The sequence below is a fragment of the Vitis riparia genome, chromosome 7, assembly GCF_004353265.1.
Source record: "Vitis riparia cultivar Riparia Gloire de Montpellier isolate 1030 chromosome 7, EGFV_Vit.rip_1.0, whole genome shotgun sequence".
Taxonomy (NCBI): domain Eukaryota; kingdom Viridiplantae; phylum Streptophyta; class Magnoliopsida; order Vitales; family Vitaceae; genus Vitis; species Vitis riparia.
This window is the reverse complement of record NC_048437.1, coordinates 28406367-28422038: the sequence shown is the minus strand read 5'-3', so window position 1 is coordinate 28422038 and position 15672 is coordinate 28406367. Positions and strand designations below refer to the sequence as shown.

Here is a 15672-nt window from a genome sequence, read left to right as displayed (position 1 = left end):
TTTCTTCAACGGTAATAGAGGCTTCTTGGGACAACAATAATGAATATAAACAGCAAATGATCATTGCAGAAAGAGAATCAACAACATGGCTAGCAGCATCAACAGAATGATCACAACAATCATATTTATGGAAATCTTCCTTAGGTGTACGAGTATACAGTCAGGGCAAATAAACTTTTCACAACATCTCAGTGCATGACTATACATGCAGTTCCTCACTTGTACATACTCCTCCATGATCTTAAGCATCTAAGGATATAGCTGCAGCATTTGCAAGTTTATATATTGGCAAATAGCACCTTAGAAAAGGTGTCAATGTCTATAGGAAGTATACAAAGAAAAAACAACAAGAGAGACTCCCCCCCTACTTAGTGCCCAACCCATTAACAAAATCCACTTCCTCCAAGTAGGTGCTTCACATTTTCAAATGCCATCTGATTTCTTTCCCTCCGGACGGTCCAAACTAAACATAAAGGGATAGCTTTCCAAGCTCTTTTCTACTCTTCCCAACAAAGGATTCATGCCAATTTTGTTTTTTAGGCAAATAGAAAAAGCCAAATTCTTCTTCCATTTTACACATGTAACATCTACAAACACCTCATTTTCAGCTGATACAAAGTCGATATCCTCTTCCCATTTTGCCTCCCAGGCAAAAAAGCCCACTAGTGTTGGGGTCCAAGGATTCCAAACTGAATTATAAACAAGATGCATGGCTTTGGACAGAAAATCTTTGTCTTAATGCTTTTTTTCTCTTAAATTAGAAAGGAACTTTGATTATCCATCTATATTTTTCTTTACAATGGGAGACAGGGGTTTCAAATTTCAGAATCCACACCATCTAAATAAACTAACGAATCTAGGTGAGAAATACTAACTAGTGGAAGCAAGCAGCGACTCGGAGCTATGAATCTCCTCTTAGTCAGAATGTTGTTGGCCCTCAAATGTAAATGACTGGTAACCAGCTGAAGAAGAAATACAACCCATATCACTGCTGCTCACAGATCTCTCAATATCATCCATCTCAGCCACAATGGAAATTGGGCGTTCTGGGATCGAGGGAACTGGCAAATCTGTCTCCAATATTTTCACAACCTGATCCATTGCTGGCCGAGCATATAGCTGTGGATGAGAACAAAGAACTGCAACCAATACATACTTCTCCATAACTTCTGGCGAACCCAACTCTGGCATACTATTATCAACAACATCTAAAGCCCTCCCCTTCCTCACCAATGACCAAGCCCAATCAGTCACAAGAGAGGGCTGGTTCTCACCAATCACCATGAGAGCCTTCTTCCCACTTAAAAGCTCAAGAAGCACAACACCAAAGCTGTACACATCACTCCTCTCTGTCAACTGCCCATACAATGCATACTCTGGGGCAACATAACCCATTGTCCCTGCAACCCTAGTGCTCAAATGAGTCATTCCCTCGGGTGTAAACTTCGCAAGCCCAAAATCTGCCACCTTTGCCTCAAACTTCTCATCCAAAAGTATATTACTGGCTTTGATATCCCTATGGATAATACCTGGTTGAGCACCAGAATGCAAATAAGCCAACCCTCGAGCTGTTCCAAGTGCAATCTTTTGACGAAGAGGCCAACTAAGTTTTTCAGTTGACCCAAAAAGATGGTCATGAAGACTCCCATTCTTCATCAAATCACACACAATTATCCTCTGGTGACCCTCTAATGGAGTCGTGGCAGTACAATACCCTCTCAAAGCGACTAAATTTACATGCCTCACACTCGCAATAACCTCAACCTCATGGGCAAAATTTGTATCACCAGCAGCAGAGCAGTTCTTGAACCTTTTGAATGCAACTTCAGAGCCATCCTTCAATACCCCCTTGTACACATTGCCATAACCTCCTCTTCCAATGATGTTGTCTCTAGTGAAATTCCTAGTAGCCTGCCTAATCTCATCAATGGTGAACTTAATCAATGAAGTACTCCCACTGATCGACTCCAAACCCATTTCAATATTCCTAATCTCGCGCTTCACGCTCCTCGATTCTCGGCGTTTCCGGTAAAAAACCCAAACCCCACCAATCACCGCCAAGATCACAACACAACACACCACCACAACCACCACAATCACAACACTTCGCCGCTTATTCCCTGAACCACCAGACGCAAAATTGAGGTTAAACAAACACTGGGCCGTCCCGGGATCGGTGGGTCCAAGGTAGTTGGCGAAGCCGGCGGCGTAAATCGACGGGTAGGCCGTACAATCAGTGAGATTCCCGACGCTGGGACCGGTCAGATATACCGCCTGAAGATTAGACAAGCTGGTGGTGCAGGTGGCACAGGGCGAGCTGTTCTCCAGCGACTGATTGCACGACGCGACAATATCAGCTCGCGTGGCCTGCGACACCACAGCATCGAATTGGGATCGGGTGGTGATGTTCATACAACCCTCAGAGATCCAGGTGGTTTCGAAGCCGCAATCGGATCGAATATTGAAATTGGAAGTGAAGTTGTTGACCACGCTCTGGTACGAATCCCAACACGACTCGGACGAGTTGATCGGAGGGAGGAACGACCCAGTGCTCTGGAGGTAGGTGGCCAGAACGAGGCGGAGGCCCTGGATAACGTACTGACACTGGGTAGAGGCGTTTACGTCGAAGGTGGTGACATTGAGGAGGGGTTCGAAATCGAGAGGACATGGAGCCAGGTTGTATTGGGCGGAGGAGAAGGAAAAGGCTAAAAATAAGAGGGAGAACAGGAAGAAGGGGTGGAGGAGGGACATTGAGAAGAGGCGAGAGAGGTGAAAAATGCTAGGGTTTGGTGGTGGGTAGGATGATGAGCATTGCTAAAGTAAAATTGCAGTCTTGCAGATGAGGTGTTTGTTGGGAAGCCCAGCAAGCCAGTGTTGACACCCTTTGCCCTCTCAGGCAGCTTCCAGGAAATCAGTTTAAGGGTAGCTTTGGGCAGGAGAGGTCTTCGACAGTTCCGAAAATGATTGATTGGTAGTGGGTAGGTTCTTGAATCAGCACCTTAGAATTTTCTTCAATTTTATTGTGGATTGGTTTCTTCTAGAACAATAGATTTGCCAACTAAAGAAGCAAATTAAATGTGTGACTCTGTAGCGGCTGCCCGTCGGTCGGACCAGGATATTCTTATTGAGCGCAATAGATTCTCAAACCTTCAAAAAATGTTAGGGGACACTTAGAAACTTTCGAAAGCCTTCTTCAATCAAATTTAGTGCTTGCCAAAAAGAGGTGCTTTTTAATGACTATTTTAAAAAATAATTAAATATGAAGAATGATTAAAAATAAAGGATTCATTTTTAAAACATAATTAAAAATAAAGAAATCATGTTAAAAGTATTTGAGGTTTTTAACCATATTTTTGTTTTAAATAAAAAATAAAAACTATTTTTAAGAATTGTTTTTGAAATATTTCTCAAGCAAAGCTTTACCAATTATAATTTTTTTTTCTTGAAAAAAAATAGTATTTTCAAGAAAAATATTTTCATTGTTTTTACTTATTTTCTTATTTAAAAAAAATAATTATACAAATATCATCAACGATTTACAAATAAAGTACTATGGATAAATAAATATATTTAAAGTACATTTTAAAAGTAGAAAACATGTTTAAGATATTTCAAATTTATGAAACACTTTCAAAAATTTTAAAAATTATTTGTAGTGTTGGAAAATCACTTATAGTGTTTTCTAAAAAAACACATGAAACATGTTGATAGTGATTTTAGGAAGCATTTTTAATTTTTCTAATATTTGAAAATATAAAATATTTTAAGAGTGCGTTTAACAGTAATTTTAAGAATTGTTTATACCATTTCTAATACTTGAAAATTTTTATTTTTCAAGTATTAGAAAGATTAAAAAACATTTCCTAAAATCATTGTTGGTAGATCGGAGGGTTGGCTGCGTCCATCAACTCCCATTGTGTTCACCGTGGGCGCTTGGGTGAATGCATTATAAGGTTAGGGTATATGTCTTTCCTAATAGTAATTGCTTTTAGGAAAGTTGATACCTAAGGTCCTACAAGTGGTATCAGAGTTGATGTTATGGATTCGAACCCCAAGGATATCATTGAGGGGAAGATTGTTGACAGATCGGAAAGTTGGTTGCGTCCATCAACTCTCCTTATGTTCACTGTGAACACTTGGGTGAATGCGTTTTTCCTAACAATAATTCCTTTTAAAAGAGGTCCTACAATTACTATCAAACATACTCTAAGTGTTTAAAATTAGAGTATACATCTTTCCTAACAACAATTTATTTTAGGAGAGGTCTTACAATCACTACCAAACATACTCTAAGTGTTAAAAATATTAAAAATGCTTCCTAAAATTATTATGAAATTAATAGATAAATTTATTAAAAATACTTTCAATGAAAATACTTTTACTAAAAACACTTAGATTATGTTTGGCTCGCAAAAAAAATTGAGAAAAAAATATGAAAAAGAAATAAGAAAAAAAATGAAAAATGAAAAGAAAAAAAATAGATTTGAAATTGATAAATTATTTTTATATCTTTCTTCAAACCCATTTCACTTAGTTTCTTCTATTATATAAAAATAAGAAAATCATAACTTTTTTATTCTTTCCTTATTACTTTTTTAGCAGCCAAACGTACCCTTAAAATTACGTGAATATCGTGCATATTAAAAAACACCCACTTGGAATCTTTTTCTTTCCTCCACTCAAAAGTTTCTCATCTTCAAAAACAAAATAATAACTTTGATTCGTCAATTCCTCAACAGTTTTTCCTTCTTAGCTCTTTCCATCAGGTTGGTCTAAAAGCACTTTCATTTTTTTTTAACGTTTTTTTTTTCCTTCTTTTCACATCTTCAATAAGCTTTTGAGAAAGTAATTTATCATGACTAGTTTCCTTGGTATTTTATCCTATGTTTGGTTTTTTCAAATATTTGAGAAAAAATATATAAGGAAAATAAGTAAAAAAAAATGGAAAAAAAATTAGTTAATATATTATTTTTATATGTTTTTCAAACATATTTTATTAATTTTTCTCCTTTATATAAAAATTAAATAATTTAAAAAGGTATGATTTTAATCATATTTTATTTTTTAAATAAACATATATTTTTCACTTATTTTTATCTCAATACACATTTGGTGATCTACTTGGTCCCTAGATGCATTTGAATTGTTGACCCTCCTTTTGAGGGCATGACCATAAGCTTAGACAACTTATGAAAATTGATGACCCAACTTCAAATTTGAATTCCCTTAGAAGCCATCTTGAGAATAATTGGTTTGAAGATTGTTAGGTAACTAACTAAAAATATGCCAACTACCAATTTTTAGTCGATTATATGCATGGGGCCATGCAACACTTCAAATTGGTCTTAAGACTCAAAACCAATCCTCAATCTTTTTCCTTCTTTACTTATTGGTCCCATCCCAACTACCTCGTCTACATAAAATAAAATAAAATAATAAATAAATAAATAAATATAATTACATTATGACCTTCTAGGTTTTTTTTTTCCTTCTAAATATTAATAAAAAAGGACTATTATACTTCCACCGTTATAATGATGGTAACGAAACGTGATCAACTCCCATAATGTGATAACGTATGAGAAAGTCTAAATATTGAACTTCCACCAAGTTGAACAAAATTTTGAAAAAAATAGTAAAAATATATGAAGTTTCGATGAAAGTAACCTGTTTTTAAATAAAAATTCTCAATCTAAACTTAAATTAAAAATATTTGTCAAAATAATGCGTTCATACAACATTAAGTTACACTTTATTATTATTATTATTATTTTAAAACCAGAATCGATAAAAACGATCATTAGTAACTGTGGTTTTAAATTTAAAGCTAAAATCATAGTCATAAATTGTGATTTTTTACACTAAAAAAAAAAAAACAAGTCATATAAGTGATTACATGATTATAAAGACTGGATTGGTAAATATTTTGAAAAGAAATCTTTTTTTTTTTTCTTCAAAAACACTATTTTGAACTTAAACTCATTTCACATTTCCATTATGCTCCTAACGAATAATAATAATAATAATAATGAGATTAATCCATAAGGTAAATTAAATTCATTAATTTATTTATACATATTAGGTTGGTCAATGATTTAATTGTTTGTTGTCGTCTTATATAAACCCTTTTCCCTTTTTCTTCCTCATAATAAGGCCAAATTAATTAGGCATGGAGCCTGGTGACAACATATAAAATTTTATCTTAATTATTAAATAAAAATAAAAATAATTTAAATACCACGTTTTAAACACTAACATTTAACTAATATTTTTAAATTGGGAAACGTGTATGAAACATTTACGTGGAAAGGGTCATCACCATGCACCACCCCACTATGACATAGACAATAGTATATTTAATAATATTAATTAATTTACCACTCATGTTTAATTAATTAATTGATTTACCACTCATGTTTAATTAATATTCAACGTGTAACTATAGGATACTTTTCACACAATTTAGTATTTTATTTAGTGGGTAATTTTGTTCATTTCTTACCAACGGATGTAATTTATTTTTTTCCAACTTAGAAATGTATGAAATTTGGATTTGGAATATTCAGAGTTGTAAAATTTAAGGTAAGTTTGTACTTATGGTTGGAAGAACTTTTAGAATAACTAATACAAACAAAATAGGAAAGGAATACTTGTTATTTCCTAATTTGATTTTTACTATATTTTTAATTTTAAAATTTATTTTTGATCATTTTTATCTCTAAATTTGTGTTTGATTTTTGAAATTTTTTTTAGTAAGTTTTAAAATTATGATTATCTCTAAATTGGTATTTGATTTTAAAAATAAATTTTGGAATATTTTAAAATTATAAAACTTTCCATAATTCTAAAAAGAGTTTTATAAGTATAAGTAGATATATTCTATTTAGAAGGAGTGGATTTTTATGAACCCGTAGAGAGCATAACCATTTATAAAAAAACTTAATCAGCATAGAAGAGTGTTGTGTTAGAGACGTAGGTATTAACGGTATAAGACTCCAGAGAGTAGTGCATCTGATCAAGTAAAACTGTATGCATTTTTCTTATATTTAGTAGATTATTTAGTCTGGTATTTTACACCTAGTAGGTTGCTAGGTAGTTTTTTCATGTGTTATATCTTATCTTGTATTCATTTAGGTGATTGATATTTATATTTACATGAAAATTTTGTTCTAAATAATTAATATAAACTAAAATAGGTGATATAATATTAATTTTGGGATTAATTCAAGGACTACACCTTCTATGTAATTCCATTATATCAAGACTAAAAAAAAAAATATTCACACTTAATCTTCACCTTTTTATTTTTTATAATTAATGTGTTATTTATTTAATTGTGACAATAATTATTGCAACTTGCAATTATAATATCTAATGGATAAAGGAATATTCGGAGAAGAACAATTTATTTTGTCATGATTGATCCAAGTCAAAATAAACGTGTGGAATTGATTATGCTAGGAATGTTTGACATTTTGGCTCAAAACCCAACTTTAGGACAACAAAATAGAAGTTCTAGAACTCTTTTAAAACAATTTTTTTTTTTCATTTTTAAAATTAGTTTGAAATAGTATTCTAATATATATATATATATATATATATATATATATATTAATTTTAACTTTCAAATTTAGTTTCTAAAATTGCGATTAATACAATTATTAATTTTTTATTATAATATGTCTATAATACAAAAATAACATTTTATTTTTACTTTTATTTATTATTTTACTTACTTTTTTTTAATTATAATGTATTTTTAATCTAAAAAGTCTTCATTAGGATAAATCATTCTTACGTTGTGATTTTTTTTCTCTCTCTATACTTTAATGCTTTGTTTGATTTTAAGAAAATATAAAAAAAAATAAGAAAATAAAATTTTCATATTTTATTTTCTATTAAAAATATGAAAAAAGATGAAATATAATTAAAGTTAGTAATAAATTAAAATATCTTCCAATAATTTAATATCTATATAAATGTAAAAGTTAAAATAAATGAATTAAGTTTAGTACAATATATGAAAATAATTTATTTACTTTAAATATATACTTTTTTTTTTTCCTTATAGTTTCTTTATCCATTGTCTTTTTCATTAAATTTCCAATCAAAAATAGGTAAAAGGTTTTAATGTTGTAGAGCTTTTTGGGAACAAATGCATTTTAATGCAGGTAGTTAAGACCGACCATATGGGTGCTTTCCAATCATTCCACAAATAGTAGAAATCACTTTTGATCATGTTGTTGTTTTTATTTATTTATTTATTTAAAAAAAATTAAAAAGTTAGATTTTAATTTATTTGATTTTACATTAACATTTACATCTTAGGGTTGAAAATATAACGGAAGAACTTGAATTACCTTTTTGAAATGTATGAAATCATGAATGTAATCATACTAAAATTGAGAATCATTTAATTTCATAGTATAAAAGTCTTTTACCTTCTTTTTTTAGAAAACTTTTCTTCCCCAATTCCCTTGGTCTTTATTTTCATAGAAAAAAGTAAAATTGAGGGAGAAAGTTTATTTATTTATTTTAATAGGCGGTTTTTTGACGGTTCAAACTTCCAAAAACTACTTCCCGATATTTTATTTGGTTGAATCTCGTGTACCACCTAACTCCAACGTATTAAAATTACCTTTTATGTTCTTCCTTTCTCTATTTTTTTTTTTCCCTTTTTTGCATGAGGTTTCCTAAATTTAAAGAAACAAAGCATAAAAAAAAAAGTAAAAATGAAATAAGTTTATATAAAATAGTTGAAAATCAAAATAAATATAAGTCTAGCTAATTAAAAAAATACAAAAGAAAAAAATGATTTTTTATTTTGAAAAAAAGAAAGTGAAAATCCTCTCAAAGAAATAATATCTAGGTAGACAAAAATAATCTTTAATTAAAAAATATGAAAATTTTAATTATTTTTAACTAAGGTTACATTTGATTATCGAAAATTTTAAGAAAAGAATATAAGGAAATAAAATACAGAAGAAATGTGAAAGAAAAATAAAAAAATAGATTTAAAGTATATGAATTATTTTATAGGCATATTTAAATTCAATTAAATTTATTTTATTTATTTTTCTTGTATTATATAAAAGTTAAATAATTTTAAAATAGACAAAATTTTAATTAATTTTATTATATTTTTTGTATTTACTTAATGAAATAAAGTGTAAATAATTATTTTTCTTATAATTTTTCTTTTCATGTACTTTTCGAGAGAGGCAAACATGGCCTAACTACATTAAATTGGAATTTTATAAATTTGAATTTCATTTGTATGTGGATGAAAGCGCAATTTTCTCAATTATAAATATGGGCACAATAGATGAAAAGTCAAATAAGGTAGGGGTGGGTGACATGGCAAACCAATCCTGACAAATCAGCCAAAAAGTAAGTAAGGTAGGAGCCACCCACCAACCAACCAGGAGATAAACAAATGCTGACCATCCTTGTAACACAATCCAATCAATTAAAGCAGTTCTTGGAAAAAGTATTTTTTACAGCAACTCCATTACGAAGAAGCTTTCCAAACAAGGCATATGTATTCTACAATCAAGTATACTTGTACATTAATTACAACAATTGCCCAACTTCCAAGTATCCCAAATCAATCGAATTGGAAAGTAGAGTCCCATTTTCTCACTATTTCCTTTGTTTTTCTTTTTCTTTTTTTACCTTCATTATAATTTCAAGCTTTTGATTAGGCTCTTGTATTAAATTAGTTAATTATTAATAATTAATTAAAATATATACCAAATTATTTAATACTTAATTACAACTATCATATACCAAAAGGTAAGTAGATTTTTTTTTTTTTTTTTTTTTTTTACATTTTGCAAGTTTTTATTTTTAAAATCACAAGAATTATTCAAGGTGATTTTTCAAAAAATTAATTTTTATTAAATAATAAATCATCAATATACTTATTTTTTTCTTTTAAATAGTTAGACGTGGTGTTTTCATTACAACCATTTTTTAAATAATCAATTATAACTCGTTTGATGGTGATTTTAGAAAGTGCTTTTAGCATAAAAAATATTAGGTATTTGACAAATTTTATAAAACATTTTTAAAAGTTTAAAAAATTATTTGTACTATTTTTTTAAATGTTTTATAGGTGATTATTTTAAAAGTACTTTTAATATCTCTAATATAAAATTTTTTATCATTCAAATATTAGAAAGTGTTAATTTTTTTCTTAAACGGGTGACCCAGTGATTAAGGGAAAAATTACTTTCCAAATTTTTGCATAAAGATAGTTTGATTTTCCATATTTTCTAAAATTAATTTTTTAAAGTTTTTCCAACGCTTTATTACAAATCACTTTTAAAACATTGCTTACTTTATCGATAATCATGTCTTTTTCACTTTTTCTCATTACTATACCTAAAAAGCTAAATATGCCCCAAAAAATAAAGTGCTTAATATGATTTTTATTTCAATTTAATTACTTTTAATTTAAGAATTATTTTTTAATTTTAATATACTGCTGTAAATAAATCTTTTGTACAAGGAAAACTTCTTCAACAGCTTTGAGCAAAAATCTCCAACAGCTTGATCCACCATCCATATAAATTTGTCAATTTATTTCTTTAATTAATTTCATAATTGAAATATTCCTAATTTTACAAATATAAATATAATGAAAAAAATATAAAAATAGAGAATTTTACATTTTCAAACCGTCATTGAAAAATTTTCGGAACCCATGGCTACCATTAAAGCCAAGTGTGAAATCCCTCGTGCTGAATTTAGTTTACGTGCCACTTCTCGCCAGAGACCTGAGAGAGCCGTCTCTGACCAACTCAGCTGTCAATATCCTGTATAAACGGGAAAATTATTATTATTATTATTATTCTTATTATAATAATTCGACAATTTATTTATATTTATATTTATTTATTTATTATTATATTTTTTAGTTTGGAGAAAATCAGATTTTTGAGGAAAATGTAGAAAACGGTCGTGATTGTTGTAGTACCATCAGCCATGCCAACCTCTGTATCTTTCTCTCTCTCTCTTCCTCTGTTTCTCTCTGTGCTGTTTTCATGGCGGATCTCCAACACTCTTCAGCTGCCTTTTCTTCATGGTATTTATGATTTATGATTTTTTTTTTCCTGTTGTTTTCTTATCTGGGTGCTTCTCCTTCTCAGGATTTTTTGAGTGTCGGTTCATGGGTTGGGTGGATTTTGTGTTTATGTGCGATTGCAGAGCATGTGAATCGATTCTGGTTCGAATTATTATGGGTTTCTGTTCTGGGTTTAATGGGGTCTGGTATTTTCTTTCTGGGTTTGATTGATTTTACTGTTGATCAATAGCGTACCAATTTCTTGAAGATGGCCCTGTGTTTCTCTGTTTCTGATTTGGATGTTGGGTTTTTGGCAATGGATTTTCTGTTATTGAATAGCCATTAATTCTATTTGTAATCGCCATCAATCCATTTTCTTGTTGAAAATGACTGCTTGGTCATTTTCATGATCCTTTCTTCTCAATTTTCTCTGATTTGGAGTTTTTTCTTGCGATGGGTTGCCTCTCATGGCTGTGCTGTTTCTCCATATCTGCCATGAAAGAAGCAACTGGGAAAAACCCAAAAAGTGGTTTTCCCAGTTTTGGGAAAAGAAAATTTTCTATTTTTCACTTTCTCAAAATTTTGACATGATCATCAGCGAATTTTCTCGTGTTTTCTTAGCAGATTTGTGATTTTTGAAATATGGGGACTAGGAAGCAGGCTTCGTCCTCTCCAAATTGTGTTCTTGAGGACTACCTGAGCAGGTTAGAATCAGAGACAAGTTCTTCCAAAGAAGGCACCTCCGGCTCTGGAAGTTCACAAAATACCAAACCCACTTGGCGTGGATTAATCCAATTGCTTAGAACTCAATCAAAGAGACGATTAGCAACATTGGATCCTCGCAATGTGTTGAAGTACTCAGTGAGAAAATGCAGAAGCATGAGGTTCAGCAATGGCGTGGGGCGGAATCTTGATGGCGAGACTGTCTCATATTCAAGGTCTGGGTGGAAGAACTTCACCCTCTCTGAACTTCAGCGTGCCACCAAGAATTTCAGCCATGGTTTGTGATTTTCTTCGGGATTAGAACCCATGTTTCCCATAATTTTTTGGTTCTGTTTTCTGATCTTACACTTTGTTTTTGTGCAGAAAATCTAATTGGAAAGGGCGGATATGCTGAAGTATATAAAGGGTGTCTGCAGGATGGGCAGCTTGTAGCAGTCAAGAGGCTTGTAAGAGGAAAGCCAGAAGAGAGAACAGGGAATTTCCTCTCTGAGCTTGGGATTATGGCTCATGTCAACCATCCCAACACTGCTAAACTCATTGGCTATGGGGTTGAAGGAGGACTGCACCTTGTTCTTGAGTTGTCTCCACATGGGAGCTTAGCTTCTATACTTCATGGTTAGTCACATTCTTAAATTGCGGGAGGTTATAACTAGATAATTGTTTTCAAAACTGTTTTATAAAACAATTTTTAAGAATGATATTTGAAAATTGTTTTTTGATGTTTTGTTTTATAAATATCCGTTTGAAAACCTAAAATGATCTGTTTTTAATCATTCTCTATATTTATATAATACAGTCATGGAAAAACAATTGAAAACAACAATTAATAGCCATAGGGAAAAATAAAATAGGAAAACGCTGGTTTTTATTCTTTAAAACAGAAAATTATTTTCAAAAACAGTTAGCAAACCGAGTTAGCCTTTGGTAAGTTTCATTTTCCCCTTTTCTCAGTTATGCTTTTCTTCTTACAGGTAATAAGGTGAAATTGAAATGGAGTATGAGGTATCAAGTGGCATTAGGGATTGCAGAGGGTCTACTCTACCTTCATGAGGGTTGTCAAAGGAGATTCATCCATAGAGACATCAAAGCTTCAAATATCTTGCTCACAGAGGACTTTCAGCCTCAGGTTCCCTTCCAATCTTCCCATTTGGAACATAAAACTTACACAATTTGCTTTTTACATAGCCAAATTCTTTTGGAGCTTGGACTTCTAAGAGTGACTTATTACAGTTCCATTCAGATTTGTGATTTTGGACTCGCCAAATGGCTACCAGAGCAATGGACTCACCACACTATATCAAGCTTTGAAGGCACCTTCGGGTTTGTAGACCTTATACTAGTCCTCTAATTTGCGGTTATAAATAGGGGTGGGAATTCATGTTCACGGGTCGGGTTGTGTCGTATCAAAATTCAGGCACTCAACTAGATAGGCCAAACTCAAATATGACACAAGTAATAACCGATAATATATCATATAACCCATTTAATAATCAGGTCTTATTTAATATGTTAGGTCGAATTGGGTTTTGTTTGAGACGATTTGATTAGACTTCAACTCGATATGTTTATAATTTTAAATGAATCATGTGTATAAATTATGATTATGTCTTGGTCTGGATTGAATTCGTGTTATATAGGTTGACCTAAAAATATCTTGTTTATTAAAATGGGTTATACAAATCAACATGAATTTGATCTATTGAAAAACATATCGGTTCAAATTGTATCACATTTTGCCATCATTGGCTAGAAAATTAGCTTCTGAATTTCTCCCCCCACCCCTTTTTTCACCATTGCAGCTACCTTGCTCCTGAGTACTTAATGCATGGAATAGTGGATGAAAAAACCGATGTTTATGCCTTCGGTGTCCTGCTACTGGAGCTGATCACCGGCCGCCGAGCTCTGGAATGCTCGCAGCGAAGCCTTGTCACCTGGGTATGGTTTTTTTTGTTTTCCTACACTAAAGAACAAATTGTTAGCTGGGCATTGGGTGTTCAACTGTTTTACCTGTTCTCAGGCCAAACCCCTGCTAAAAAAGAATGACATTCAAGAGCTTGTAGACCCTTTTCTAGCCGATGATCAATACAATTCTCGACAAATGAAGACTCAGATTCAGGAGCTTGTAGACCCTTTTCTGGCTGATGATCACTACAATTCTCAGCAAATGAACCTTCTGGTATTGGCTGCTTCTTTGTGTATACAGAGGTCTTCAATTCTACGGCCACAAATGAGACAGGCATGTACTCTTCTTGGAAATCCCTAAAGTTTATGATTTTGAATGAATGGAAACTTGATTTTTGTAGTTGAACATGGAGTGCAGGTTGTGGAGATTCTGAAGGGCAATTTTAGCAGCTTGGAGAGCTTGAAAAAGCGTGGAGGAATTCTTCCGAAAGGCCCTCTGCAAAGAGCTGTTTCTTGCAGATAAGATACAGCACAGCTGAAGGGTTGGAAAATTGTCAAGTATTCATATGCTGTGGAAGATAGTGTTGTGATCCCTGTTGTACAGAGAGATTCATAGATGTAGAGGAGAGGACATTGTAGAAAATTTTGATTCATTGTTATTACCAAAAATAATTTTTGAAAGGAAGTGTAATTTTAAGAGAGAATTATTTGTGACATTGCCTTATATTTGGAGAAAAATCTACCAATGAAGTTAGAGTAAAAATTATTAATATCGACTTCGAAAAAACAAGAATTCTATGTCTAGTTCATGGACCAATGCTTTCACATTCCGAACAAAAAGTTACACATAGACATTATAAGATTTTGTCATGATTTATTAACACGGGACAAAGATTTCGTGTCATAATCACATCTCCATACCTTTTTCCCTGAATCTTTATTAATAAGGTATTTGACACACTTTTTTAACGTTATCTACCTAATATACCCCCATTCACACCTTGCTCGGTGTGTCATGACCTTTCTTTTACGACTTAGAGTATTTATAAAGATGTTTCTAACAACCTTTTATATTTTATAAGATTATGGTATAAAGATGTTTCTATCAACTTTTTATATTTTATAAGATTATCTATGTATAGATAAAAGTAACATGTTGACATCATCCAACATAACTAAAGTGAACTTGTCATCAATAGGTTCAGTTTAATTATGTTGGATGATGTCAACAAGTTACTTTTACCTGAATAGAAAAAGCTAAATATTTTGGTTTTTTCTATTAAAAAAAAAAAACAAACACCATCTATGTTTTGTTCTGGAAAATACAAGTGAAAGAAAATATAAAGAAAATTAAAAAATAGATTAAACGTTGATAAATTATTTTTATTTGCTACTGCAAATTCATTTTACTTATTTTAACTTATCGATATAAAGATTAAATAATTTAAAATATATAAGTTTTTTTAAACTAGTTTTAATTATATTTGATTTTCTTTGATATTTTTTATAAGGCAACTAAACATGAAAAAATAATTTTCATATATATATATATTTAATATTTTTTGAAACCAAATATAACCTAAAAAAATATAATATTATAATAATATATCAAATTATGAAATATTTTATACAATATTCTTTGCAAAAAACAATCTTTCTTTTCTTATGATAGGTCATAAAAATAGGATAGAAAGACCCATGACAAGTTGGATGCATCCTTATCCTAATTAATAAGTGATAATTTAAAAAAACAAAAAAAATAAATTAAAATCATATTTAAAAAAATTATATATAATAATATAAGTGGTCCTCTTGCATATGAAAATCCAATCAATTTAAAATGGGTATCATAACTAATTTAAATGAAACCATTTTTTTTTAATGTGAGGATATGCGGATGGAAAATGGCATAATCTTAAGCCCAATTCTAATTTCAAAATGGAATCATTATATATGAAATTAACCCATTTGACTCAAAA

General features: G+C 31.1%; 2 protein-coding genes across 3 annotated transcripts; one reads left to right on the top strand and one right to left on the bottom strand.

Annotated features, from left to right (window-relative positions):
• Nucleotides 1-90: 90 nt before the first annotated feature.
• LOC117918825 (probable LRR receptor-like serine/threonine-protein kinase RKF3) lies at nt 91-3031 on the bottom strand. The gene has a single exon (XM_034835742.1). The coding sequence runs from the start codon at nt 2749-2751 to the stop codon at nt 916-918; it is 1836 nt and encodes a 611-aa protein (XP_034691633.1). The 5' UTR covers nt 2752-3031; the 3' UTR covers nt 91-915.
• Nucleotides 3032-10944: 7913 nt separating this feature from the next.
• LOC117917518 (receptor-like cytosolic serine/threonine-protein kinase RBK2) lies at nt 10945-14463 on the top strand. 2 transcript variants are annotated; one of them, XM_034833822.1, is made up of 8 exons: nt 10945-11089; nt 11693-12068; nt 12155-12406; nt 12763-12917; nt 13032-13111; nt 13591-13726; nt 13809-14027; nt 14112-14463. In XM_034833822.1, the coding sequence occupies exons 2-8, from the start codon at nt 11711-11713 to the stop codon at nt 14214-14216; spliced, it is 1305 nt and encodes a 434-aa protein (XP_034689713.1). In that variant the 5' UTR covers nt 10945-11089; nt 11693-11710; the 3' UTR covers nt 14217-14463. The 2 variants fall into 2 exon arrangements, with proteins under 2 accessions (XP_034689713.1, XP_034689712.1); XM_034833821.1 differs by having other exon boundaries at nt 10945-11230.
• The last annotated feature ends 1209 nt before the right edge of the window (nt 14464-15672 follow it).